The sequence below is a fragment of the Nyctibius grandis genome, chromosome 6 (genome assembly GCF_013368605.1).
Source record: "Nyctibius grandis isolate bNycGra1 chromosome 6, bNycGra1.pri, whole genome shotgun sequence".
Classification (NCBI taxonomy): domain Eukaryota; kingdom Metazoa; phylum Chordata; class Aves; order Nyctibiiformes; family Nyctibiidae; genus Nyctibius; species Nyctibius grandis.
In genome coordinates this window covers 18,109,555-18,136,582 of record NC_090663.1, presented here as the reverse complement: position 1 = coordinate 18,136,582, position 27,028 = coordinate 18,109,555, and the positions used below count along the sequence as shown (strand labels likewise).

At 37.3% G+C, this 27,028-nt stretch overlaps 2 protein-coding genes across 3 annotated transcripts in view; one reads left to right on the top strand and one right to left on the bottom strand.

Moving 5' to 3' along the window:
• Nucleotides 1-13,359, top strand: part of LCORL (ligand dependent nuclear receptor corepressor like) — an 84,522-nt gene extending 71,163 nt beyond the window's left edge. The window contains 1 exon segment of the mRNA XM_068403735.1: nucleotides 13,255-13,359. Coding sequence (XP_068259836.1) covers nucleotides 13,255-13,268 — 14 coding nt within the window. The 3' untranslated portion in view covers nucleotides 13,269-13,359.
• A 4,944-nt stretch (nucleotides 13,360-18,303) lies between these two features.
• The window catches only part of NCAPG (non-SMC condensin I complex subunit G), a 28,849-nt gene continuing 20,124 nt past the window's right edge, over nucleotides 18,304-27,028 (bottom strand). The window contains exons 14-21 of one of the 2 annotated variants that reach the window (XM_068403591.1): nucleotides 25,459-25,695; nucleotides 24,949-25,130; nucleotides 23,177-23,351; nucleotides 22,594-22,755; nucleotides 21,562-21,733; nucleotides 19,890-19,982; nucleotides 19,363-19,438; nucleotides 18,304-18,507 (exon numbers count right to left, since the gene is read on the bottom strand). In XM_068403591.1, the coding sequence (XP_068259692.1) occupies nucleotides 18,387-18,507; nucleotides 19,363-19,438; nucleotides 19,890-19,982; nucleotides 21,562-21,733; nucleotides 22,594-22,755; nucleotides 23,177-23,351; nucleotides 24,949-25,130; nucleotides 25,459-25,695 (1,218 nt within the window). In that variant the 3' untranslated portion in view covers nucleotides 18,304-18,386. The remainder of the gene's footprint in view (nucleotides 18,508-19,362; nucleotides 19,439-19,889; nucleotides 19,983-21,561; nucleotides 21,734-22,593; nucleotides 22,756-23,176; nucleotides 23,352-24,948; nucleotides 25,131-25,458; nucleotides 25,696-27,028) is intronic. The other variant, XM_068403593.1, reaches the window with a different exon arrangement.

Sequence of the window (27,028 nt, the reverse complement as noted above, 5' to 3'; positions counted from 1 at the left end):
ATTTTAATTTCTTTAGCAACACTGAAACATTATTACTGTCTGTGGTGGCAAAGAAAATTATGTGAACATGTTTTTAGGAAAGCATTTATGTTTTCTTTCCATGGGAGTGGTTCAGTGTTTTTCCTTGTAGCACTGAAGACCACATTGACGTGCTTTGGACTTGGCCAGATTAGATCTAAAAAAGCTTTGAGAGAGCCAAGCTAAAATAAGAGAAACTACTATCCAACAATAAAATGGGACACTGTAAAAGACTCCTTTTTAGGAACTTACAATGTACTGAATATTTTAAAAATCTACTTCAGAGGGTGTGGATTTCTCACAGATGCAAAGGAGGCTGTGGACCTACTACAGCAGCAGGCAGTACTGTGTGCTGTGATGACATGACATACCTATTTACTTACCTTTTGTATCAGGGTGGGTGTTCACAAACAAAAGCTTTTAAAAATCAGTTCCAATCACTTGAAGCTAGGATATTGTCTTCATCTAACATGAACTTTTTCAATTTCTCCCTTATAATTTGGCTTTTCTTAAAGTAGGCTGGAGTTTTAGAAGAAAATCTATTGTATTTGTTAGCAGAGAATATAAACTTTCAATTCTAATTTTCCGTTATATTTGAATGCTGTTTTTAAATGCTTTTTTAAAGAGATCAAGTTAGCATAGTACTTAAAATGAGAATTTGCTAATCTTTGTAATCATTTCAAAGTTGACTGCAAGAATTAGGAATCTAACTGTGAAAACTTGGTATTTTTATGACTCTAATTGGTCTCTTGATTGAGCATGTAAAATAACATCTATATTAATATGACAGCAGACAAAACTTCTCTTAAATTTGACTGCCATTGCCATAAATTTACTTAAAATTGTGAGGGGAAAATTTTGTGAACTCTTTTTACACCTCTGTATTAGTTGCTTATTTGTCTTACGGTAGTGCAATCCAGTAGCAATAAGGCTACACAATGTGAATTGCTTTCCTACTACTGTGGAAGACATTAGTCTCACACCAGTGATCTAGTGACAAAAACAATTGTTTTTAGCAAGTGTCTTCAGCTTTCTCTTTCACAAAGGAGTACATTCTGCACTCCTAGTGTGGAACAAATTTAAAATATTAGGTTAGGTAAAATGCAAAAGAGACGTAGTGTAATAGTCATTAAATCTGTTGATTTTGAGAAATCCTTTTCAACAGCCATATTTTAGCTTTTTTCACAAAGGCTTTTCATCAGAAGGTTACTTGGCTTCAGAATAAGTTTCACCTGTGAAGTGGGGTAAGCAGATAGAAAGTAAGAAAATAAATAGAAAATGTAGAAACGTTATTGAAATGAATGACTATTCTCAGTAAGTGGGCCATTTTTAATACAGAACTGTAAAAGCAGAAAGATAGACTTGATATGTGGTTGACTATACATGTATAATAAATCTTGACTCATTTAATGAACTTAATGGTCTCTGCCTCATTCCCCTTAATGCAACAACAGGAGCTCTAATACCACAGTCTAATACTCCATCTTGTTTTGCACTCTGGAATTCCACTTACCAAATGTAATTATATAGTCTTTCCTTTCCTTGTCTTTCTCTCTCATCATGTAATCTAGCGTGAGGTGTATAAATTTTGGGTGCTGTTTTGTTTTAAACTGTGGTCATTTATGTATTGCCTTGGGGTATGCTGTTCCTCATGCTCTCTTGGAGGGTTCTGAGCTATGGATTTTTGCTTTTGCTTATTTGACTAAGACTTGATTAGAAGACTACTGTCTTCTTTCAAAGAACTCAACTCTGTGAAGTCTTTCGTTTCCTTTACCTGCAAGGAAATTTCTGTAGCTTAGTGTCATGATCATTAAGCCTTTGTGTAGGGTTTATATACCCAGTTTTGTACATAAGTGGGGGTTTTTTTCCCCATCATTTTATTCAGTATTGTTTTGTTATCTCTCTTTAATTCAGTTTCCTCAAGAATTGGGAAACTCATGCCTGCCTTTTCGTCCTCAGTCCTGAGGAAATGGTTAGATTTTTCAGCTTCCTTTAGGGAACTAAGGAAGCTTGAGGACACAGCCTCAAGCTTCGCCAGGGGAGGTTCAGGTTGGACATTAGGAAGAATTTCTTTTCAGAAAGGGTTATTAGACATTGGAATGGGCTGCCCAGGGAGGTGGTGGAGTCACCATCTCTGGATGTGTTTAAGAAAAGACTGGACATGGCATTTAGTGCCATGGTCTAGTTGACAGGGTGGTGTCAGGGCAACGGTTGGACTCGATGATCCCTGAGGTCTCTTCCAACCTGGTTCATTCTGTGATTCTGTGGTTGAACTGTTAATACTATATAAATACAGACAGGCTTCTGTCTTTCTGCTTAAGCCTTTCTCCAGAAGAGAAAATACTGTTTTCCCAGGCCTGCTTAGCACTTTTGAAAATATGACAAGTACATATCCTTTTTAAAATCCTCTCTTCTGTTAAGTTTACTGCCTTAAAGCAGAGCTTTGGTTGATGTTAGACAGAAAAGAATAGAGGTCAATCAACACAGCTTGTGACGATGTAACTTGTAAATAAAGTATTTATGTAGTCCGACGATCACAAAGAAGGATAATTATACTGAAGCAATTCCACGTTCTGGTGTTAAGCATGGGAAAATATTCCTGTTTAAGAAAGATGCTTTAATTCATAGAGGCATGTGTTCTGTGCCTTTATTTGCATTCCTGTATCATTTATATGCTAAAGCTAGTGGTGTTTTTTTTCCTTTCACCAAATTCTTGTAAAGTGTCTTATACTAGAATCTTCAGTTAGTTCCATTCAAAAAGTGCAGATTCTGGTTCCAGAATCGAGGGGAAGATTTGCAGTGGTGTGAGATGACTGAGCTGTTGTTTGCATGTGTTCTTGGGTAGATCTTCCTTCCCTAATTCCTCTTTCACTCCATCAAAAAAATAGTTGTAGTCTGTCCTTTGATGATTCAACACCTTTTTCAGATTTTCAAGACAAATACAATGCTGCATTTATTCACTGTTTATCCTTTTGCTAGCAGAGTCCTTTTGTTTTGCTGTAATTACACAGTTGTGCCTTAAAGACATTGTTTAAACAAGATTTGAGACTAACAGAAATGTTTTCATTATTTTAAAGTATTTCAGGAGAAAATCTAAACATTTCTTTGCAGAGCTTTACAGAGAGGTGCTAAATTTTATGAACTTAACTGAAATTATGTTTCAGATGTATGTAAACATTTGGTAGCTGTTAGAAATTGTCTTTCATTTATTGTGTTCTTTCTTCCTGGTATTCATTTGGTAACTAGATGTTAATTTAATACAAATAAGATTTTTGCCATATTTTAAGGACAGCATTTTCTTTTCATCAGACTTTTTTTCTCTGGTGTTTCCTACGGTCAACATGAAAAAGAAAGACTCTCTGCCCTTTAAAATAGCCTTGAATGTTGAGTGTTCCCCATCATACTGAGTGTTTCTGAAAGCTGTTGACAGCCTTCAGGTTCTAATTAAGCCAGATATTTTTACAATGATCAACAACTAATTAGATGGATGTATCTGAATGGAAATTGTTTTATATGGGAAGCCAAGATTTTAGGAGTAGCATTTTGCATTCACATGCACACACCACTACAACATCATAGCTTGACAGTTTTGCCCTTAGTGGTAATTGAGGTAGTGTCATGCTTTGTGGTTTCAATGTAATATAAAACCTTAACAAAGTTTGATTCCTAGTTATTTAAAAGATATTATTAGATATTTTAAAATGAGAGAATCATAAAATGATAGAATGGTTTGGATTAGAAGGGACCTTAAAGATCATCTAGTTCCAACCCCCCTGCTGTGGGCAGGGACACCTTCCCCTAGACCAGGTTGCTCAAAGCCCCATCCAACCTGGCCTTGAACACTGCCAGGGAGGGGGCAGCCACAGCTTCTCTGGGCAGCCTGTTCCAGTGTCTCACCACCCTCACAGAAAATAATTTCTTCCTAATATCTAATCTAAATCCACCCTCTTTCAGTTTAAAACCGTTACCCCTCGTCCTATCTCTACATGCCCTTGTACAAAATCCCTCTCCCGCTTTCCTGTAGGCCCCCTTCAGGTACTGGAAGGCTGCTATAAGGTCTCCCCAGAGCCTTCTTTTCTCCAGGCTGAACAGCCCCAACTCTCTCAGCCTGTCTTCATAGGAGAAGTAAGTGCTCCAGCCCTCTGAACATCTTCGTGGCCCTCCTCTGGACTAACTCCAACTGGTCCATGTCCTTCTTATGTTGGGGGCCCCAGAGCTGGACGCAGTACTGCAGGTGGGGTCTCACAAGAGCAGAGTAGAGGGGCAGAATCGCCTCCCTCAACCTGCTGGCCATGCTGCTTTTGATGCAGCCCAGGATGTGGTTGGCCTTCTGGGCTGCAAGCGCACATTGCAGCTCATGTTGAGCTTCTCATCAACCATCACCAAGTCCTTCTCCTCAGGGCTGCTCTCAATCCATTCTCTGCCCAGCCTGTAATTGTGCTTGGGATTGACAAATCAGAAGAAAATGTTTGGAAACTCAGGTTATCTTTTTTAACAAATAGAAACATACAAAAATATATGATCTATAGACCTGTACCTATATATATTTGTATAGGGATATGTGCTTCCTATGAACTGAGAGCATTTCTAACATACTATTTTTAAGAGAAAATAAATTCTTTGAAATACTGCAAATAGAACCTACACTGAGGTCCCAATTTAGAAGTTAATTGGAATTTTTTAATTACTTTGTTGTTCGTGAGGATTTTTTTAATAGTGCCTTATAAAAAGCTAGATTTTAAGAATTTTAATTTAATTTTATTTATTTATTTTATTAGTTGTGTACCTTTGGGTTCCTTAGTTGGTCTTGAACCTGATCTTCTCCTACAGTGGGCGGTTCTTCATCCTTCCAGTCCCTGCCTCTGCCTTCTGCGACTTGGGTGGTGAGGCTAGAGCATTTGCTGGTGAAGACTGAGGCAAAAAAGTCATTGACTACCTCAGCCTTCTCCATATCCTGGGTACCCAGGTCTCCCGTTGCCTTCTGGAGAGGGCCCACATTTTCCCTAGTCTTCCTTTCATCACTGACATACCTATAGAAACTTTTCGTGTTGCCCTTGATGTCCCTGGCCAGATTTAATTATATCAGGGCTTTAGTTTTTCTGACCTGCTCCCTGGCTGCTCAGACAATGTCTCTGTATTCCTCCCAGGCTACCTGCCCTTGCTTCCACCCTCTGTAGGCTTCCTTCTTGTGTCTGAGTTTATCAAGGAGCTCCTTGTTCATCCATGCAGGCCTCAGGGCGTTTTTGCCTGCCTTCCTCTTTGTCAGGATGCATTGCTCCTGAGCCTGGAGGAGGTGGTCCTTGAATATTACCCAGCTTTCTTGGGCCCCTCTTCCCTCCAGGGCTTTATCCCAAGGGACTCTCCCAAGCAGGTCCCTGAAGAGGCCAAAGTCTGCTCTCCTGAAGTCCAGGGTAGTGAGCTTGCTGTGCTGTGATTATTTGCTTCAAATAATGGATTATTTTCTGGTACATGAAATGGAAGCCTAGCTGAAAAGTTCTTGTCTAGAAGATCTAAGAATACCGTATGATATTTTTCTTAAGCAAAAAAAATATTTTCTTATCCTCACTTAGATGGTGCTTTTTTATCTGTGTGTCATGTTTTCCATTTGGAATGGAGACGAAATGTTGGGGGAAAAAAAAAAAAAAGACTTAAAGTCAGGTTTCAATGTTCTTATTGGGGCAATTAGCATAGATTTTAAAACATTTGGTAACAATCATTTCTTTTTAAAATTTAAGAAATTTATTTACAATACAAATATAAATTTAAGAGCTGTACTTAAGGTATCCATTATTAAAATTGTGGTGGTGTTTCTTACCTGACTTCCTAGTTTAAAGTTCTAGAGATGTATTCTTGAAGAAATTCTTCTTTTGTATATCACATTTGTTCCTGAGATATTTCATATTTATCAGTTTACTGCTCACAGCTGTTTTTAAATTATATTTAAGTAGTAGAAATCTCAGAAAAGGAAATGACTTATTTGCAAATTATTGTTTGACCTTCCTTAATTCAGAAGTCTGGTGGCTTATAAACCACGCAGGGACTGTCTCATGATATTTCTGAGATGATCTCCCTCCATAATATGATTGCATTTTAAGGTCAAAAAACTATTAGAAATTAACGATTTGAGATTAATCCAACTCAAATGACAAGATTTACATAGCTGCATTCATCACAGTATTGAGATGGTGGCATTCTGTTTCCTCTGAGAACTGCCTGAACCGGCATACTTAGTTCTGCACCTCCAAGCCTCAGCCTTATTGTACCTCGTTCAAAACCATTTTTAATTATGAATAAGTAGAATAAAAATAACAAAAACTTTTTTCTCTTGTAATATGTTTCCAAGGCAAATACAGCAGTACTCATCTGCACAACAGGTGTTCAGGTTTTTTAAATTTATTTGCATGCTACTAGCTTCTAATAATGCATAGAAATTAGGTATTTTTCTTCCATGGAACTGATGGTCAGAGGCAGACTTGTTTCACAGTAGTGCCTAGATGCTAAGAATTAATTATGTTCATCATAAAATTAATGATGCTTTCTTTCAACTCTTAGATCTTAGCTGGTTTTTATTTCCAAGATCTTTGAAGACAGTGTGCTATAACAGGTTTACTACTATCATCACTAGTAAATTATGCCCTAAAATTTTATCACTTCTTCATACCCATTTCAGTGACAGCTTACATTGATATTTTGCTTCCTTGTTCTTTAAGAGCCCTGTGCCTTATGTTGGACTGCTAAATAATCTCTATTACCACAAAACATAGTGATTCTTATCAAAAAGATCACAGTTCTAAATAACTTTCTAAGTCAGGCTGCTTTAAATAATTATAATTTTAAAAGGGAGCAGGAATGGTGTCTATACTTAAACTTGCCAACATACATTCAAAGCTGTCCTGTATTTCGGGGAGCCATCAGGACTGACCTCTGTGCTTCCATGGCTGCACAAGTCTGATTAATTATTATTCTTTTTTTTTTACTACTTGTTTCAGTTCCCGATTTCTGCAATGAAGTTGCAATTTGAACCTTTTATGTTGCCTATGATCTGTTACATTTAAGGGAGTGAGAACATTTTCTATAGCTGTCTGGTTTTGGGGAGAAAGTCGTTACTTCTGTGACCGCACTCTGAAACTGTTGTCTTTATGCATACAATATGCTGTTTGGTTTTACTATTGTGCTGAGCTCTTTGAAGGTGAATTAGTGATGTAAAAGGTGCAGCAAACATCCACTGCTGTATAATTTTGTCTCTGCAAGTTAAACTTAAAGCTTGAACAGTGTGTGGATATTTCAATATATAGCTTCAGGAAATAGCTACCAGTGAGTAATCCTCTTTCACTGATGTGCCACAAGTGCTCAGCAAATTCCTACTAGCCTCTTTTAGTTATATTTCTCAGATATTTCATATGTATTCATTCCTATTTCCTTTCTTCTTCCCACCATTTTTTCTCACCTCAAACCAAGAAAACATTTCTGAGTTAGTGTGAAGAGCAAAAGAAACTTTTCGACCTTAATTTCAGTCTGGAACTATGGCTGGTTCTGACTTCTCACCCTGTCTTTTTGTCTCCATTCAGTTCACCTGCTGTCCTGGTTCTCTCTCGTGTACTGTTCTATTTGTCTTAGTAGTCCAGCTGTGGTAAACCCAGCTCTTGTGTCGAATTTTTAAAAGACTCCCTGGATATTGCTTATCTGTCAGCTTGCTTCAATCTAGTTGAGTATGCTGTCTATTTCCAGGGCATTTCTTTCTCTCTCTCTGATTCTCAAATGGGATTCCATCCACTCAGCTGAAAAATACTATTTCTTATTACCATGAGAATCCGTTTGATAAATGGAAATGAGACATTTCTTTGGAGATTTCTTTGTTGCATTTTGGCATTGTGGAAAGAGGAGTTTAAGTTTTAGGGACAATAAATCTGACTGTGCGTGCTTGGTTTAATTTCAATGTATGTTGCATTATCAAATCAATCTCTTTGAAAGCATGCTGAGACTACTATAGTCATTGTAGTTTTTAACCTAATACATTCCACTATTTCCTTTTCTGGGAAATGTTTGAGTAGTCTGTACAGAGAAACTTTTTCTATGCTGCTATATATCACGAATGCTCTTATGCTTTCCAAGCTAGAAATTTGCACATCATTGATGGTGGTGTCTAACAAGTTCAGTTTGCAGAATTTTTGTCAGACAGGAGAGTAAGAAAACAGTCTGACCTAGCTCTCAGCTAGCTGGGAATGAGATGTTTTTAGTCTATGAAATGAGTGTTGCGAAAGATTTAGAGAAATGTAACCCTACAGTGATACTTCCATATTCATTTTAAAGCATACAAATGCACAACCTTTAATCATCTCTTTGATAGGAAATGCGGAGGAGTCACCTAACAGATGAGAACTGTTTATCCCTAGTCCTACTTTTTCTGCATGGCCTTGACATGTCATAAACACAGATTGACTCAACAAATGTATGGACTTGAGCTAGCCACATTTTTAACTTCGTCATTTTCGTACAACAGGTGTCAAATTCCTGGTTTTCCTAAAGAACGCAGTCCCAAACTGCATGGAAAACAAGAAACTCAAAAAATATTATTTTCTTTTTGTGCTTGGCAGCCTATCAGCTTACATAGTAACTTCATATATCTCTCACGTCCTCCTATTAAAAATCAGTATTTCTGTTATCATAACAATGACTCGAGTAAGACTAAAAAAAGAAAAGCAAAATTTCAAAAATACTTCTATTCAAGTAGTTTTAACTGGAAGTATGGAAAAGAACAGGGTTTTCTTTAGCTCTTTGGAGCATGGGAAGGCCCCTTGTTGCTTGCTTTAGTAGAAGGTTGAATTCAAAGACCTTTCTATTTAATTCCTTTTGCTTAATGATAGGAGGAAAATTTTTTTGGAGAGAGATGATCCCTTTAGGTCCTAGCAGGCCTGGAGACTTAACCACACATACGGTTGTCTGCTTAGCCAGGGGAGCCTAGATAGGACTTCAGAGTCCATCAGCATTATTCTGATTTGGCTGCTATGATTTGTTAGACTAACATAAGCAATTGCCTCTTCTTTGCAATGCTGTTGATAGCGAACTCGGAGATGATTCTGTAATGGTGAGTTGGAATTGAGAGTTATAATACCTGGGGAAAAAAGTGTCTAGGAGTCATCACTGACAGTTTTCTAGACCCATTACTTTTGTGTGCAGCAGCATCCAAAGAAAGCCAACAGAATGTGAGGACATCCTCAGCTTGCATCAGCACAACAGCGTGTCCTGTCACTGTACACGACCTTAGAGTGTCTCATCCTCACTGCTCTGTGCGGTACCCGGTGCCTCCTCCCCTTTTCACTAGTTCACATATGCTCACTCACAGAGTCAAAAATCTTTGTCCTTATACAGAGCAGTGATAACAGCACTTACTAAAGGGCTGCAGCAACACACAGCTTAGCTTCCTGAGATGTATTTTTTAAAATTGCTACTGTTTGAGATCAAAAAGGTATAGTCTCATTTCCTTTATTTTTTTTAAATTTTGACCTAAGAAGAGACAAGAATGATCAGGACCCAGTTACCGTACACTTAAATACGAAATCTTCTAAATTAAGCAGTAAATACATTACCAGCACTTCAAGAGTAGTTAGAGGACAAGGGCTGGTAGAGGGTAGTGTAATTAAAGATGAAGAAAAACATCTGAATTTTCAAGAAATATCACAAGTTTATCATACAAAGAATGTTCCAAAAAATTAAGATGGTTTTCTTCTTTTTCACTGGGCTAAAAAGCACTGTTGGCCTGTCTTTGAATTCACTAGTGAAAGCAGAACTATTGGCTACGCCATGGCTGGAATTCATGTTCCATGTTACAGGAGCACCTGTAGCTGACTTCCAAAAAATCACGTGCACAGAAGCTGATAAACTGAGTCAATCCCAAGTGAATAAAAACAAAACAGATGACAATTGCTGGAGTAGTAAACAGATGGCTTCAGAACTGGAAATTCTAACCTTTTTAGAGACCATGATATAAGACCAGTAAATGCCTGTTGTCTAGGAAGTTAAAGGGACCTCCAGCCTCTTAATGGTGCAAGCATTGGTAGTGGAGAACTCCGGGAGGATGTAGAGTAGAGGTTCTCTGCAGCCTAGTTTCAGGCTCTACCGAAATAGGCTTCACGGCTTGTGGTAGCATCAGTCTGTAACCTGCAGTTCCTCCTGACAGGAGGAGGTTGCTGTATGAAACAGCTCTTTCTTTTGCTAGGAATGCTTAAGGCACAGTGCACCTTTTGTAAGCAGAGCGGAATGAAATTTAGAGTAGAAACTGTTGATGGATCTGGCTGGAGAAATTCAACTGCTTCTATTTAATTTTACAACTTAATTACATTCTCTGCTTTAAAAATACTATTTAAAGACACCATTTTCATACCTTGTTATATCAACAGCTAGAAAATAAATCACTACGGGTAAAAGAATGAAAAGCAAGATGAAAGACTAGGTTCTTCTTGGTTAACTAATATATTAATGCAGATCTCTAACCATATTATTTTCCACTTTTTTTTTTTACTGAGTAAAATTTTCTGAAGTACTTGAGCTTTTTATGTTGATGTTACCCTTACTGGGGAATTGAAAAAAACGTTAATTTAACATTTTTCTATTCCTGTTTTTATGCATTCTCTTAAAATGCCAAACTTGTGAGTTTCCCAGAGTTCTTTTGTAAGGGTAAATTACTGCGTGACCGTTACCAGCACATACTTCAGTTCTAGTTTTGCAAATTCAGTCCTGTCTTCTACACCTTATACAGAAACATGTACAGCAGCTAAAAGATAAAGAGTAGGACAGTCTCTCAGAGGGGGAAACCATTATAGTCAGCTCCTGGGAAGGTGCTGTTTGGCCGTGTTATATAGCACTCTGCATTTTGATTTGCAGTCCAAGCAAATGGGAAGGAATTATGGTGACGATTACACCAAACCCGAGTACACGCTCTGATACTGTTAGCAGCGTTGTTTGGAAAACAGGCCATACAGATTAGTGCAATTCCTAGTTTATATACAGAAGTAACATGCCAAATCATTTGAGAAGCCCGAACCTGTAGCTTTTTCTGTCTGGCACTTGCCCAGCATTAAACAAGTTTTATGTATCTACTGCTTTAAAGACACTAGAAATACTGTTCTTTAAAGCACTTTGCAGGTATATACTACTTGATAGTTTGCAATGTCTTGATTTCCAAGGCATTTATGTTCCTTTCAGATAATAACTACCACCAAAAAAAAACCAACCCACCAACAAACCAAATAAACCACCAAACCTCACAACAAAACAACATTCTAGCCCTATCCATTTCGTTGTTACTTAAACTCTTAACAGAAATAATTAAGTTTTGCTACCTGGCAGTAGGGGTGAGGAAAGATGCAAGACTTCAGAAGTCAGCTTTAGTACCATCTCATAGATACATTTAACCCCATGGTTATAAGAAAAGGCTTTGACTTTCCTCACAGCAAATGAGGGCAAAGGTTCGAGTCTAAAGAGGTGGTAAATTCAAGAAAGTAATCTTGCTGACTGAAGTCTTCTCTGTCACCTACGCTTGCGCTCTGTGTTTCCTACGGAAAGGAAAAGATCAGAGCAACAAGAGTGTGTGCAAACCAGAAAAGAATGAAGGCAAAGGGTACAAGGCAAAAAACAGAGGCAGAAGAATAAGGCCCCAAGGAACTGCAGGGCATGGGAGCAGTTACCCCAGTTACGGAGGGTTAGGAACTAGGGTCGGTAAATTAGAAATGCCTGTTTCAGCACCATGTCAGAAAGGCACACAGCCTTCTGCAGAGCTTGCATAAAAATGTAAAAGAATGAAAACTGTGTTTCAGATGATCTGTGAAAAATAACAATAAATTGTTACTTTAGCTGTTGTTACACAAGCTGTCTTTCCCTCTTGCCATGACATCATAGGAAAAAGTTTAACCAGTCAGCTAATACTATTTGAGTAACACAAGCTAATATGTTTTAGGTTATAGTCTTGTAATTACTGAATGTCCTCAGCTAGACTGTTTGCCCATGTGAACACTATACTTCAGCAGATTCAATCCTTGATAATTTGCACCTAAGTCCTATGATGGACCGTGTTCCCTGAAATGCAGCAAGAACCAAGAGATGTTCCTGCAGCTTAAACGCCCCTTTGATACAAGATGTGTGCGGGTAGTTTATAGCATGATCATTCCTTCCTACCCCTAATTACAATACATAGAACTTTATTTTTAATATCTATTATCTCAATCATTAGAAATATTTCCAACTTTGTATCATTCTTGCAGTTCTTGAAATCTTTGAAAAGGATGGTGAGAAACAATGAATTGCACATAGGACACAGATCACTGCAGGAGGCAGGCAGTAAGAATTAAAAAAAAATAGTAGGGATGGAGAGGTTTGAAATTAGGATTTCCAACCTCTACCTTCTTCTCTTCTGAGTGTGCACAATTACAGTGCTCATATATTAAGAATTTTTTTTACAGTGAGGGTGGTGAAACACTGGCACAGGTTGCCCAGAGAGGTGGTAGATGCCCCATCCCTGGAAACATTCTAGGTCAGGTTGGACGGGGCTCTGAGCAACCTGATCTAGTAGAAAATGTCCCTGCTTGCTGCAGGGGGGTTGGACTAGATGACTCAAACCATTCTATAATTCTGTTCTGTGATTCTATATGTCAGTAATGAGAGTATGATTCAATCCACATTTAGGTCCTAATGTGCTTAGTGATCCCCACAAAGGGCTGGGTTTCTTTCCCTTCTCGTATTAGTTTTCCTAGATTTGAAACAAAATAAAAGCTGTCTATATAATAATCCTTTCATGGCTGTACTAAATTAACAATGTCAGCAAAAAAAGACAACCACCCCAAATTCTCGCCCAGCTCGTGCTCTCTGGTTTTACAGTAGCCAGCCAGACACGATCCAGGAAAGGCCAGCCTGCAGAACACACCTCTCCCCGTGCAAAGGAGTAGCGCTAGCAGGAGCCTGACCTCGGACAGCCTCTGTGAATTAACAGGACCTCAGCGATTTCAACACAAACAAGCCCAATCTACTTTTACAACATGGAGAGCGCAGCACAGTCAGGTTCTGATCTCGGTGTTTCTGGAACATAGTGCAGTAAAACAACAAAAAAAACCCAACAGTATACACCATCTGCCACCACCTCATCTTGCCTCTTAGCTGCTTGCTTGTTTGCAGGGGAAGAGGAAAATGTACTAAACTTTTTGTCATTTTTTTTCCCCTCTCCCACCCCCACTTCTTTTCTCACAGCACACTACAAGTGAAAGTCTCGGAGCCGCAGAATTCAATAGACATGAACACAGAAAATGAACATTTGAAGTCCATAAAGATGTGCCTTAATCAGCCCACTGAGTGGAATCTGAGTTTTTCAGCAGCATCTCTCGCCAGCTGTAAAGTTTTTAACCAAAATCTCAAAACTGATGAGAACAAATAGATTGCAGCTGTTCTTGCACTATTGTTTTGTACATTGTTCCTGATTTTTTTTTCTGCTGAATAATAAGCATTTATTACATTGATCTTGAAATGATCTTGTGCGATTTGGCTTTACATTACTACTAGCATTATTCATTTTGATGTACTTTATATTTAAAAAAAGTTTCACATCTGACCATCATGAAATTCTTGCAGTACAAATTTATATCAGAAGCAGATGTTCCCCTTTAATACTATTGTGATTTTTCTATGTTCTTTAATTATTATTTCCCAATTTTATTTTTTTTGTGCACGAAAGTTAATATATTATGTAATTTGTGGCATAGGTCACCATGTAAAGATTTATGGTAATAACAATTCAAACAAATGTGTAACAGGTGGAGACCTACTACCTCGAAGCAAAGCAGTAAAAAGGAAAGGTAAATTATGAGATCTCCTTTGCAGATGGATTGAAATGTATCGAACCACCAGTTTGTTTCTCCAGTATGCTTTCATCTTCATTTATCTTGAGAACTTCTGTGTGACAGTGCGTAATGACCATAAATGTCTAAAAGAAAGGCCAAGCCTGCAGGAGAATCTCGGGAAAGATAGTCATTCAACAAATCTGTATCTGCACTTCTTAAGGTTTCTGCTAAATGGTCTTTCTTCCCCTTTTGTTTTTATGAATTTATGCCTGCCACCAATTAAAATGGATGTAAATGCTCTTCCTACTTCTTTTTTTTTTTACCCTGTGTACTTTGGAAATGCAATGTAAACATCAAATGATGTGTAAACATCAACGTTTTAAACTACTACTCAAAGAAGTAGTAAATGGTTGTCGCTGACTACGTTGTAGACAGTCCATGCTTAGATCAGCTTTGGCAAGGTTCATGTACTTCATTCATCAACACTTTATTATTATTAATAGAGCTATAACAAAAGTGCTAGAATAAAACCATATGATGGCTTTCTCTTTTCTGGAGTTATACATGCAGTAGTTAAGAGTAGACGTTTCTTAATTCAACATTGGTAAGTTGTGTGTCCTTTACATGCCAAGAACTAATTTTCCAGAAGGAAAGTTCCTTGGAAGACATTGTATTTTCTAAAACAAAGGTTTTAAGGATTCACTTAGAATTATCATCTTACTTAACAAAGTAATTCTTCTTTACAGAAGTTTGTTGGTTTGCAGGTGCAATCCAGTAACTGAAATAAAAAGATTGTTGTGAATTCTGTTAAGTCTCACAAGATCCCACAAGGATATTGAGTCCCTGGAATGTCAGACAGTACATGATTAAAAGAATGAACATTCATCATCATGCCACACTGTCTAGAGGGTCTTTCTGTATCTCAACTATTTAATGCACTTGGTTTCTATGCGGCAAGAAAGCCAAAAAGAGAATTAAACTTCCTGGGAGAGAGGCACTGAAGTTGACTTCAGTGGAGCCCCACCAAAGTACAAAGAACAGTCAGGAGTCAGGGCTATCCAAAGAGGGACGTAAAAGCAGCCTTCCAGGCACTGGAACTAATGCAGCTGGTGTCCTGTTTGTGTGCCTGAAGGAGGAGGTGCCACGTGGATTTTCTCATTTCAAAGACAGAGTAAATACCAGAACCCTTCTGTTACAGACATGTCTCACTCACCTCCAAGCAGCTGTTTTCAATAACTTTCAACAATTATGGTCCCTTCCTTGGTGTCACGTTGAGTTTCAATTGGCTGACAAGTTCAAAAGTTTTCAGATGGGAAGTCAGAAACAGGCATAACTCAAGCTCACGAACCACTTCTTTAAGTAAGATAATGGACAACAAAACTAGAAAAAGAAATGTTCTTGGTGCAGTACTCACCCTTCATCTTGAGAGTGTGACCAGCCAAAGGAGACACTTAGCAAGAGAAAATCATAGTTTGTAGTCTGAAGAGCCTGACTAGGCAAGCAAAACCAATCACAAAACTGGTTTTAAGAAACAAAAAGTAGTGTAGGAATAAACATGGGATCATTTTAAGTTTGACAAGTGTCCATTGCTATTTTATCCTTATTTAATATGGAATCGAGTCTAGGTCTAGTGTGGCTCGTGTTTGACACCCTGTTCTGTTTAGCCAGCAAAAAGAGAGAGGATGCACAGTAACTGGTTCAGAGCAACAAAGATGCTGGATTTAAGCCAATTAAAATATTTTACGGATTAAAATTTTATTTCTTAATTAAGCACCTAGGAAGTTAGGTAACTTCAACCCATAGAATTAAAGTAAATAAAAATCAGCAAACATTATTTTAGCTAGAAAAAGTAACGTATACCAAGTCAAGAGTTTTTCACTGCAGGTAGTAAGATACTTCCAGACATGGCTCCTTATCACCTTTGGATGTACACAATTGCTACCATACGTGACTTTCTCAGAAAGTCAGCTGCATGCATTTAAAAATTGATTATTGCTAATAATCACCTTTGAAAAATACAACACACTTCTGATCATCCTACCTTGCAATTAAGCAGCCACCCCTCCTCAAAAGATGAAGTAATTTTGCAAGAGCACACCAAAACCCTTCCCTCGACAGGGAACAGGGCAGGGGAAGAGCCCAGGGGGGCTGGAAATTACCTGCTAGTTGCTGGTCAAGTTTCTAGCCTGAAAGAGGATCATAGGGTAATTCAGGCATTGAAGGACCTCAGGAGGTCCATAGTTCTACGTCTTGCTCAAAGGCCAGCCAGCTGTGAGGTCAGAGCAGGTGGTTTGGGACTTTATCTAATTAGGCCTTAAAAACCTCCTAGGACAGAGCCTGCTCAGCCTCTCCAGGCAACCTGGTCCAACTGTTCTCAATCTGTTCTACTCCATTTTTCTCCTTATATTCTGGTCTGAGTTTCAACTTAGTGCCCATTGGTTTTACTCTTCCCATCACATGCAACAAAGAGCCTTGTTCCATCTCCTCAGCAGACTCCTTGTGGGTAACTGGGGGTCCTCCCAGCACCCGCAGGCTAAACAAGCCCAGCTCCCTCAGCCTCTCCCCACAGGGCAAGCACTCCAGCCCTCTGACCAGCTTGGGGGCCTCCACTGAACTCACTCCAGTTTGTCCATGCCTGTCTTCTATTACTACACACCAGTGAAGCCATATCCACAGCAGAGACCTCCACCGATTGAGAGGTGACTTCAGGGAAACCCGATCTTTTCAGTCCAGCATTCCTAAGAGAGGCCAGAGACAGAACCTGCATGTGTGGCAAGGCACAACAGGACACCAAGAAAGCAAAACTGAAGGTCTTCAATTTATTCAGGAAGGTATTCCCAGAGAAGCCTTTATAAATTTTTATTGCTCCTGCTTTTCCTAGAAACTAATTTCAACCAAAAATAAGAGTGGACGAGCAGCAGTTGTTGACATGTATTAGTGGCAGAAGAGCAAACCACTCATGAGAGTGAGGGTGAGAGAGAACTTGTAACTGAAATAAAACAAATAACTAAACTTTAAAGCACAAGGGAAGCTCTGATTGACAATCAACTGAGAAAAACTGAAATATACACATCACCCTTTTGAACCATGTTCAGGCAGCATTTAAGGGGACAGGCTGCCTCTGATCTCAAGTGGTTGCATGTAAGCAAACTCACATAAGAACACAAATTGGGGATTTGAAGAAAATTATCAAAGAGGAAGCTCAGGACTTCAAAATTCTGTTTAAAATTATGAATAAAAATAATTCACTGTTACATAAGTTTCTGAACAGCAAATCTCAGCAGAAAAGTGTGTCATGGCATTTTGTGGCTTGAAAAGTTTCCAACAAAAACTGAAAGGGAGGAAAAGCAACACAATCCTGTCTGTTTTCTATATGCAAGCTTGAAAATAGCTTAATAGTTTGGGCACTACACTTTGGGAACGCTACATTTCCTTTGTGTCCCCTAAGCCATTTCTGAGAATTACCAAAGATCACTTACAGTATATTTACCTATTTGAAATGCAAGTTCCTTAGAAGGCTACATTCAGCATCAGTAGTTGAGATGCACATGTCAAGCAATTGACATGAGTTTTCTCGACTGCCTTGGAAATTATCTGTATTGTAACAGCGACAGACATGATTGACAGGGTGTTTCCAAACCAAAAAGCTAGCATTTCCAGAGTGACTGTGCCCAGTCACCAGTGACTACGATGTGCAGTTTAAAGTTAATCTTCTATTGTCTCTGTAAAACTCATGACTATTCCTAGATACACCGTTAGGAAAAGGTTTGTGACCTTCAAAGCTACAACGAAATTACAATTGTATGCCACTTTAAAAAGACAGTACACAGACCTTAAAGTATGTCATTTTTTGCCCTTTCTGTACTTTAGTATTTCTTTCCTTATTGGATCTTATTTTGTACCACAAATATTTTTATGCTTTTCTAAAAGCACATTACTGATTTTATATAACAAGGTCAAGATCAATAGCAGACTTCTAGGCTTTGTAAAATCAGTAACTCAGTTTTACCATATTGACATTATTTAAAATAAAGTGGACACATATCTGCAGGAAGCAGAATTCATAATTAAGATTAATTCTCTTTTACATTAACATGAACAATAAAACCTGGTCAGCAGATGCACAGGCTAATGAAGAAAGTAGGTGCATTAAAGGTAGGTACATTCAAAATTGCTGCCATCACAAGCAACCACTCCACACCAAACATTCTCTCTGAATAATGTTAAATATCAAAACAGCTTTAACTATTAAGTACTTACCACCAACAGTAATTTTTATTTGCAAATAAAAAGCATTCTTCTTTATGAAGTAAAAAAAAAATCAAAGTTTTGTTCAGGTAATATTTTAATGTTTTATTACATGAATAATGGACTTCTTATGAGGAAAATCATCAAAGACATCTACATTAAAAAAATCAAAAGTTCCTAGAAAAATATGGAATTACAAATGATCATAATATTAAAAAAAAAGTTAAATATGACTTATTTTTCAAGTCTGATGTTAACTACCAGCATTAGCAAAGGACACTTTCTCTCCTTTTTTCTTCATTGATCTGCTTCCTTATTCAAAAGTCTTGAAAGATTCATTCTTGTTTTTTCAAGTGCCACTGTTTTTGCTCGTCTTGAAGGCCTTGACATTGGGACTGATTCTGGCATTTCATCACCACTGAAATGTAAAATATTTTAAAGTAAGACCAAAAAGACTAAGCAAACTGAAGTTTTTTTTTATATTAACAAACTTGAAACATGGTCTTAAAGAGCAAAAGTACTTCTTACTAATTATAAGCTTTTTATTTTTTGAGAAGAATACATTAATGTTTTCCAAGTGATACAGCAGTAAAGATAACCAAGTGTCAGCAGTTGCAAAATAAGCAAGACCCCCAAAAGATTAGGTGGTATCAAAGTAAACACCAAACAGGTGAACGGGAGTGATTGACCCTGGTCACCCTAAAGTCTGTGGATTACTTGCTTGAGAAAGAGTGAGCACAGCTGAAAATTACAAAGATAATGTTGTTTTAATGCTTATATCCTACAAGATGGTAAGAGAAGGAATGCATTGTATATATTCACTTAGCAGTCATTTCTAGAAGCTTATCAACTATATGTTTTAAAACAAGGAACAAAAATGTGGAGGGGGGAAAAAGAATTCAAGTAAAAATGAAAAATTTGATTCCTCCACAGAACAGTTATTAAAAAAGCAGAAAAAGTGATCGGAAGAAGAGTAATAATATAAGCCAAAAATCTAACTTTTGTTGGCTAGAGTGTATGTTAACTCTATGCACAAAAGGTATATTAAAAAAAAGAATTACAGGCTCTTAGGCAATGATAAAGTGTGAAGCTGTCAAACATGCTATTGGTTCAAAAGTACCAGTTCAAGGAAATTTTTTTTCTTAAATATTTATCTGTGTATTAGGAAGAGAGGATATTAAAGATGTAGGTTTTGGGAAAGAAAGATATTTGAATTAAATTTCCTTGCTAGAACACACATCATGGTTTTGATGGTGGAGAAAAAAGGATTTACCTTTCGCTACCGGATTTTACAGTTGTGCTGGTTTTTCTGCTCACAGACCTCACTGCTGCTGCTGCTTTCTGTTGTCCTAAGTATAAGCAAAAGGCTCTTTTCATATCATGATCCCATTTCTTTTCTTAAACTAGTTTTGTATCTTGCTTCAGTTTTTTATATTACATTGAAACATTTAAATATGCAGTCACCACAGAATGTGGTGACAAAACGAAAGCAACAAAAAACCCACTATGTAGCACTTCTCCCATAAACACCTGAACCTTACTGTAAATGACTGGGGGCAAATTATCTTGAAATCCTGTGGTTGGACTTTCTTTTCTTTTTTAAATCTGTGTTGTTCAGACAGGCTAACAGCACAAAAATTTCCACAAGACTATTTTAATCTTTTAACAAATGAAATTTTAAAAACTACAACAAAGTATGAAGACTGAATGGTTTTTATATCTATATGTTCACAAAAAGTTAGTATGAAATTATTTTATTAAAAACAACTAGTGCTGTAGCTAGAAAAAGCTCGTGCATACCTTTGCTGGCTTTGTTTCTTGCAGATTTCAATTTTGCAGTTGCTTTGCTTTTACCTTCATTAACTGGAGTATGAAGAGCATCTTTATTATTTTCTGTTAAACAGAATAGCACATACAGAAGTCACAGATAATAAATTTTTAATTTATCTTAAGTACCAGTATTTAAAATTTTGGCTGTTATATAAAAAAGCCACAGAATTTTAACCCCACTTTTTCCTTAAACTATAAATTAGATAATAAGCCTAGAAGGAAGATTAAGATGTCCCTCAGCTATAACCCTGCCCCAACACAGGTCAATCACATGTAAACTATTCCTGACAATTGTTTAGCCCCTTCCATTGTGTTGTAAGTCAAGCAAGCGGAGTGGAAGACCAGCTTGGCTGAAGAGGGAACTCCTCAGGGAGCTAAGAGGAAAAAAGTTGTACAATCTCTGGAAGCAAGGTCAGGCTTCACAGGAAGGTCACAGAGCTGTGGTTCATATATGCAGGGAGAAGACAGAAAAGGCCAAACCTCAGAGTTGTACCTGGCCAGTGTTGTGTCAGATACCAAGAAGGGCTTTTTAAAGAATGCTAAAAGCAAGAGGAGGTCTAAAGAAAACATTGGACCAATACTTGTTGAAGATGGTCACCTAACTAACAGGGATGAAGAAAAAGCAGAGGCATTCAATGCTTTTTTAGCCTCAGTCTTTAATAATACTGATGGACCTTGGGCTTCCTGCTCTTCTAAGTTGGAGGACCATGAGTGTGGGAACAGTGACTTTCCATTTGAGGACACTGAAACTGTAAGGGACCAGCTGTACGTAATGTCCATACGCTGAATGTGAGCTGGCAGTGTGCCCAGGTGGCCAAGGCAGCCAACAGCATCCTGGCTTGTATCAGAAATAGTGTGGCCAGCAGGACTAGGAAAGTGATCGTCCCCCTGTACTCGGCACTCAGCACTATACTGGCACACTCGAATACTGTGCTTATCCCATTGATTTTCTGCTGAAAAACGTTAGACTTTCTGTGCCACCAGCACAATGTACACTGCTAAGGCACATGCACCTGCACAAGCTGTGCAGGCAGGGGGAAGTCTTCCAGCTACTTCCACTTCAAGCTCTTAAATAGCAACAAAAACCAAATCTGGCTCCAACACATGAGCTTGTAAAAAGGACGGACTCGTGTCAACACTGAAGATATCTGCTATATACTGCTATAACACAGTCTGCAAGAAGTACAGGTATGGTAACTCCAAAGTCTAAAAACCCCACAAAGTACTTGTTTCTTCCTCAAAGTTAGTGGGTCACATTCTAAAGATGAGTTAGTAGGCACTAGTATTTAGCAAGCAGGAGTGTGCCAAACAGCTAGGAAGGCAAGCCCATTTTAATACTGTCTTTGTTAAAAAGAAAAGAGCTGCAGGGCAGAGCTTAAGACTCAAAATACAGCACTGGTTATACTAGAGTAATATGGAAAATAAGAAAACACAGAATCTGATCAAAAAGCAATAAAAAAATGGAAAATACTTCAGTACAAATATTTTAAACTGTATGCATGTTTACTAGATGTTACCTTCTCCCATTTTTTCCAAAAAGTACATTGATTTAATAGAGGAAAACTAAAACGTATTTTCATACTCATCTAAACAAGTCACTCAGTTGTATACCTACTGCTAAACTACACCTCTCCTGAATTACCTTCTTCATTTTGAGTAGTATTTTCAGATAATGTGATGTCAGTTTCCTGTGTCCTTTCAGAGAGGCCTGTTTCCTCAGTCCTTTCAGAGTGGTCTTTGCTCACATTAGGATCTTTGGTCAAGTTCATCTTGATCTTCCCAATAGCTCTTTGACACAGTTTATCTTTCACTTTCTGGAGAAGAGATATTTGATGTTAAATGCTACTTAATTTTACAACTGTTTCTTTTATCAATTCAATTTACCCACAAATAGGATTAGTTAAATTTATTGTACGAAAGATACAAAGTATGACATGATCAGTCAAGTTGAAAGGAGAAACACTTTCTCCATCAACACCAGGCACTGAAACCCCAAAATACTTTTTTTTTTTTTTAAAGGAAACCTAAAAAAAAACATTAAAGCAATGGGACCTTTCCAGCCAAGCCCTGGAGCACAGCTACCTCTGGATGATATGCCCATAGTGGATCAGCATTCTTTTCAGCACTTCTATATACCATTGTCTTCCTCTGTCACACTCCCAAATTTTACTTTATTTTTTCCATATTAATAAAAGCATCAATGTAAAAACTTTCACATCACTCTTGTAATCCCTTCCCACTTCATCTTAAATCAAGCACCCTTTTCATGTTGCGCAGTGATCTTACAGTTACATCATTTTAGGTGTAAAATTTCAGCTGTTAATAATTAAGAGAAGCCATCCAAACTTTAAAAGACTTAATATTGAATTTTATTTTAACATTAGAAAAATAACTACACCACAGTTATCAAAAGAACTTACTGTACTGAAATGTATCAAGTTGGGCACACTGTTTCACACTGGTTTTACTATCTATGGTAGCTGAAATACGTAAACTATACAGTGATATCAGCTCAGGTTTTTGTAAATGACTCATCAAAAATTAATTTTCAAAGACTGGTTAAAAGAGAAATTCCAGTCATCATAGTAAACAAAAGGCACTTCATTTTTAAGCATATCAGAATATTAGATTGCTAATGATTAGAAAAGTAAGTACCATGTTATTTATGTACTACCTCTAGAATCTCATTGAGCAGAACCAGAAGATTTGCTGTGGAAGAGCTACTGAGTTCTAGTGAATTTAAAGCTTTTGCGTAAATACGAACATCTGGTGCGGTTGGGTCCGTCAAGATTTCATTGCAAATTTTCATTGCTAAACTATCATGCACTGTTAAGTCCTGTAAAGGAAAGAAATCAGATTTCGCTGGGAACTATTTACAAAAGACAGCAATGAGATCATTCTGATTTAAGCAGCTAATGGCTAATTTTACATAGCTTACATAGAATCTTAAATACAGTATTTTGAGTATGTACACCAACTGGTTTTTATAAATACTTTTCCCAATATAGACAATTAGGCATGGTGCAAGTTCCTACTAGCATTTTTTAATTGTAAGAGGGAGGGGAAATGTGGGGGGGGGGGGGTGGTGAGGGGAAGTCAAGCTAAAAGATTTCATTACATGAACAGTCACTCATTTAATCCAGCTTCTGACATACTAGGAATCTCAGAGAGGCCCAGACAGCTAGCAGTAAGTGAAGGGGGTCAGTTCTTAATCTCTAGACACAAATATTGCTTTTGTCCAGTTTAACACACTGTACCTGATAGTCCTGAGACTTTTTAGATGGAGGTTTCAGTCCACTTGGTCTGGTCAGGTCCACTAACAGTTCAGAAACATTACTGATATCTATTTCAGCCAAAGGTGAAGTTGCAGGAGCATTTAACAGTGTTTGCAGAGTTGGAATATAAGCTTCTTCAAAGCATTCCTGGTTAGACCTGTTTCAATTGAGTCAAATATTAGTAGCATAATGAGACAAAATTAAACCTTAATTCACCCCTAAATGTTCTCTTCTATGATGAAAGTTCACAGACCTCTTACAATACATCAATCCAAGCAAAGGGGGAGCAACCACCTTGGTAGAGACAGCCAGCAGGATCAAGACATCAAAACTGCTTCACAGAACCAATTCCTTTTAAGTTTTAGCACACAGTATTTCAAGTAATTTTTAAGTAACACTTCCTGCCTCTGAATAGTTTGAAAGTTCATCCTTACTACTGAAAACCTAACTGATATATACAGACATATTCTCTCTTAAGGACAGAAATAAATTTCTCTAAATCTTTTATTTAGATTAATCTGTCTTTTGCTCATTCCTCCTTCCTGATAGCATTTTTATTTGGGGATAGATACTTCTCATTGTGTAAGAAAGCAAGGAAGCTTGGCAAAAAAAAATGCAGTGCTTAACAAGATTTTTGGAAGAAATAAATACTTGTGCTTTCTTTTCTCAGAAGAGTTAATTCCTGTCAAGCAAACCTAAAAGTCATGTTGCACTTGGAGATTCACAGGGTCAGAAGACAGCATTCACAAGTAAAAGGTAATCAGTGTTAAAAGCTTAAATTCGTTACTTAATATCAGAGATACTGGAAACATGAAATTAGTTTTTATGTTACTTATTTTCAAAAGAATTTAAGTAGGGAAAACCCTATTCTGGAGGAGACTGAGTATTTTTCTCCTTTTTTTTTTTTCCCCTGACAACATCAAAAATACATTTGTTAGGGTTTTTTCCTCTCCAAACCAACTCCCCTTTGAACTACTCCTCTTGATGTATCAATTTATAGGCCACAAAAAAAAAAATAATTCAATTTGTTTTGGAAAAATACATAAGGTAATACATAATACGCCTATATTAAATCTTGGCCATAAAAAAAAAGGCAGACAAAAACTCAGCTAGTTCAGACTGGCTAAAACCATTAGCAACAACTGAAAAATAAGTTACACATTTTTTTCTTTGAGCAAGTGAAAGGAGATGAGAATTACTATTTAAGCTCCTATCCCCTTACATAAGATTTCTGCCTCCTTTGTCCACTACCAAAATAAACTGGAAATTTTGAATCTGCTGTGAATTTAGGCTGTACTATTCTTTGGTTAAAAAAACAAAACCCAAACCACAACCAACAAGCCTGCTGCTTTGATATCTGCTGGGCACCAATTATTTTCTTTTGAAGCATTCCTGCTAGCTACTTTTTAGTGACACTTCAAAGTCTACCTGTAGTGCTCAACAACATAAATAAGTAAAGCATATCTTTTTAAATTAATCTTTTATTCAGTATCTTGAAGAACAGTTTCAATCATAGGCTTAGGAAAGAAAAAAAAAGTGGAAGGTCACAGGGGTAAGAGGGAATTAATGGAAAGTCTTCTGAATAGTCATAGGTTGAGATTATGTACATCCAAAAGTAATATGCATAGGAGGCTGAACTAGACCTTTAGGTATAATTTGCATTTGTGCAACTTCTACTTGTGCAAGATCGAAAAAGGTTCCTAAAGCTGCTAGATCAATGTATATTTTCACATAATAATTTACAAACGTCATACCTATTTGCATAAGCAAATAAAGGGAAGAAAACTCCCAGACAGTGTCTAAGCCGAGTATCCTCTTCGGTCACAGGATTATACCACAACAAAACAAGACGAGAAAGAAGCTTGGCACTAATCAGCCTCCCGGAGAACATCAGTTTGGCTATGCCTTCCGCAGCTTCTGTCCTAAGTTCTGAAAACTGAAGAAAGAACTGATCATGTACACAACACACCGACCACAGCGTTTTTCACTATTACTTCATAATAATAGTCTGTGTCCTATTTTGCCAATCAACTCTCTATATTCATATATTTGCACCTGCACAGTATTCAAGGCTGGCTCAAGAGTAACATTAGTGTCTATCAGCGACACAGTTCTGATCATTTTCTAGGACAACTATTTTAACATTAAACCATTAATTTCAATTACACATCATGTAATGTTCACATGCAACCTAGTGGGATGGTAAACCTTCTGCAAAAATAATTTTAAAACAAAACTAAGGCAAATTTTGTAGTATTTCTTACCTCACTGTCTAAGAAACCAGAAAGAAGCTGCAGGAGGTTGTGAACTGTAGCAGTCTCTTCTTCCTCCTCTATTATTTCGTTTTCTTCCTCAGAATTGTCAGTTCTAATGTGTGCATCTTCACTTTGAGAGTCATTGCCTCTTCTGGCTTTAAATGGCTCAATCCCAAACAGCATTAGTTGATCAAAAATTGCCTTTAAAGCACTGAGCTTTACCTTTATATTATCTATTTGTAAAACCTAGGTTTAATAAGGAAAATACACACATCATCTTACAGTAGACCACCGATATTAATGTTGAACATAATAAGATTTTTTGCTTTAACAAGATTTTTTAATTTGGGAAACTTTTTATAATACTTAGGACAAATGTCAGACTTTAGGAAGGTGTGATAAGAGTTTAAACATGAATTTATAATACAGCCTGGGAAAGAATTTATCAAGTCACCTGTGCAATTTCCATTACATAAAATCAATTGAATTTCACTCACAGAGTGAGCATGCATGTGTGAGATGTAATTTTATTGTTCAACTTCTAAGCGGACATCGGACAAACAGAAAGTCTATTTGCCTATAGTAGCTCCATAGTGCTAGGCACTACAGAAAAAACATGTAACAGAATCCCTGCTCTGAAATACTATACAGATTAATGAAAATAAACAGTATGTAAGGACAGTAGGGAACAGGATAGTAATAAAAGTCAAAGTTGCATAGGTTAGTATATGTATTATAGTCCAAATAAACATTCAAATAAAGCCATACATAGTGGGTTAGCCTAGAGATCCTAGATGTGTTTAGTCCAACACCCTGCTTTTGACGGCAGCCTACACAAAGAATATGGGTTTTAGTACCTACAGAAATTAATTACTTAAGTCTAAACTCTAAGCTGCTAAAACAACTTAAATCCTCCCTAAACAGACAAACTGATTTTTAATGAGGCATACTCAAAGGCAGATTAAAAACAATAGGAGATTTGGTAACTTTTTAGGAACGCAAAGTTCTGCTATGGTGAATGACAGCTCTATCATCTTGTCTGAGCCAAGCATATAATGTCAACGCCCAGTTCTCTTGAGTGTGTACATGAACACACTCTTAATAAAGCACGATGGCCACCTACATGTCTCTCAAAGCCAGGGTCTAAAAAGTTAACAATAGGGTCATCTTATATAGAATTAGCTCAGCATGGGAACATTTACCACAAAGGTGGGAGATGTGAGTATTACGGCACCCAACATGTTCCATATTCACAGATATTTGGCCATGCTGTCGTTTGTTAGTTTGAATATTGCTTTATTCTCTAATTAACAACTCTTACTTAATCATACAAAATTAATAATTCAGAAATTAGATTGGACACCCAAGATCACATGTAAGTATGTAACGGAAATGTAAAACAATCACAGTTATGTTTTTAGTTTGGTTTCCCAAGGCAGGCAGGCTTACAGAATCCTACAGCTTCTTTTTTCTACATTAATGACATGAATACGTGACCGATTTCATCCAGATTCAGACGAGAAAGTGAGACCTTACAGATAAAGAATTCCTACAAACTTTCAAGAGAACAAGTGACCTT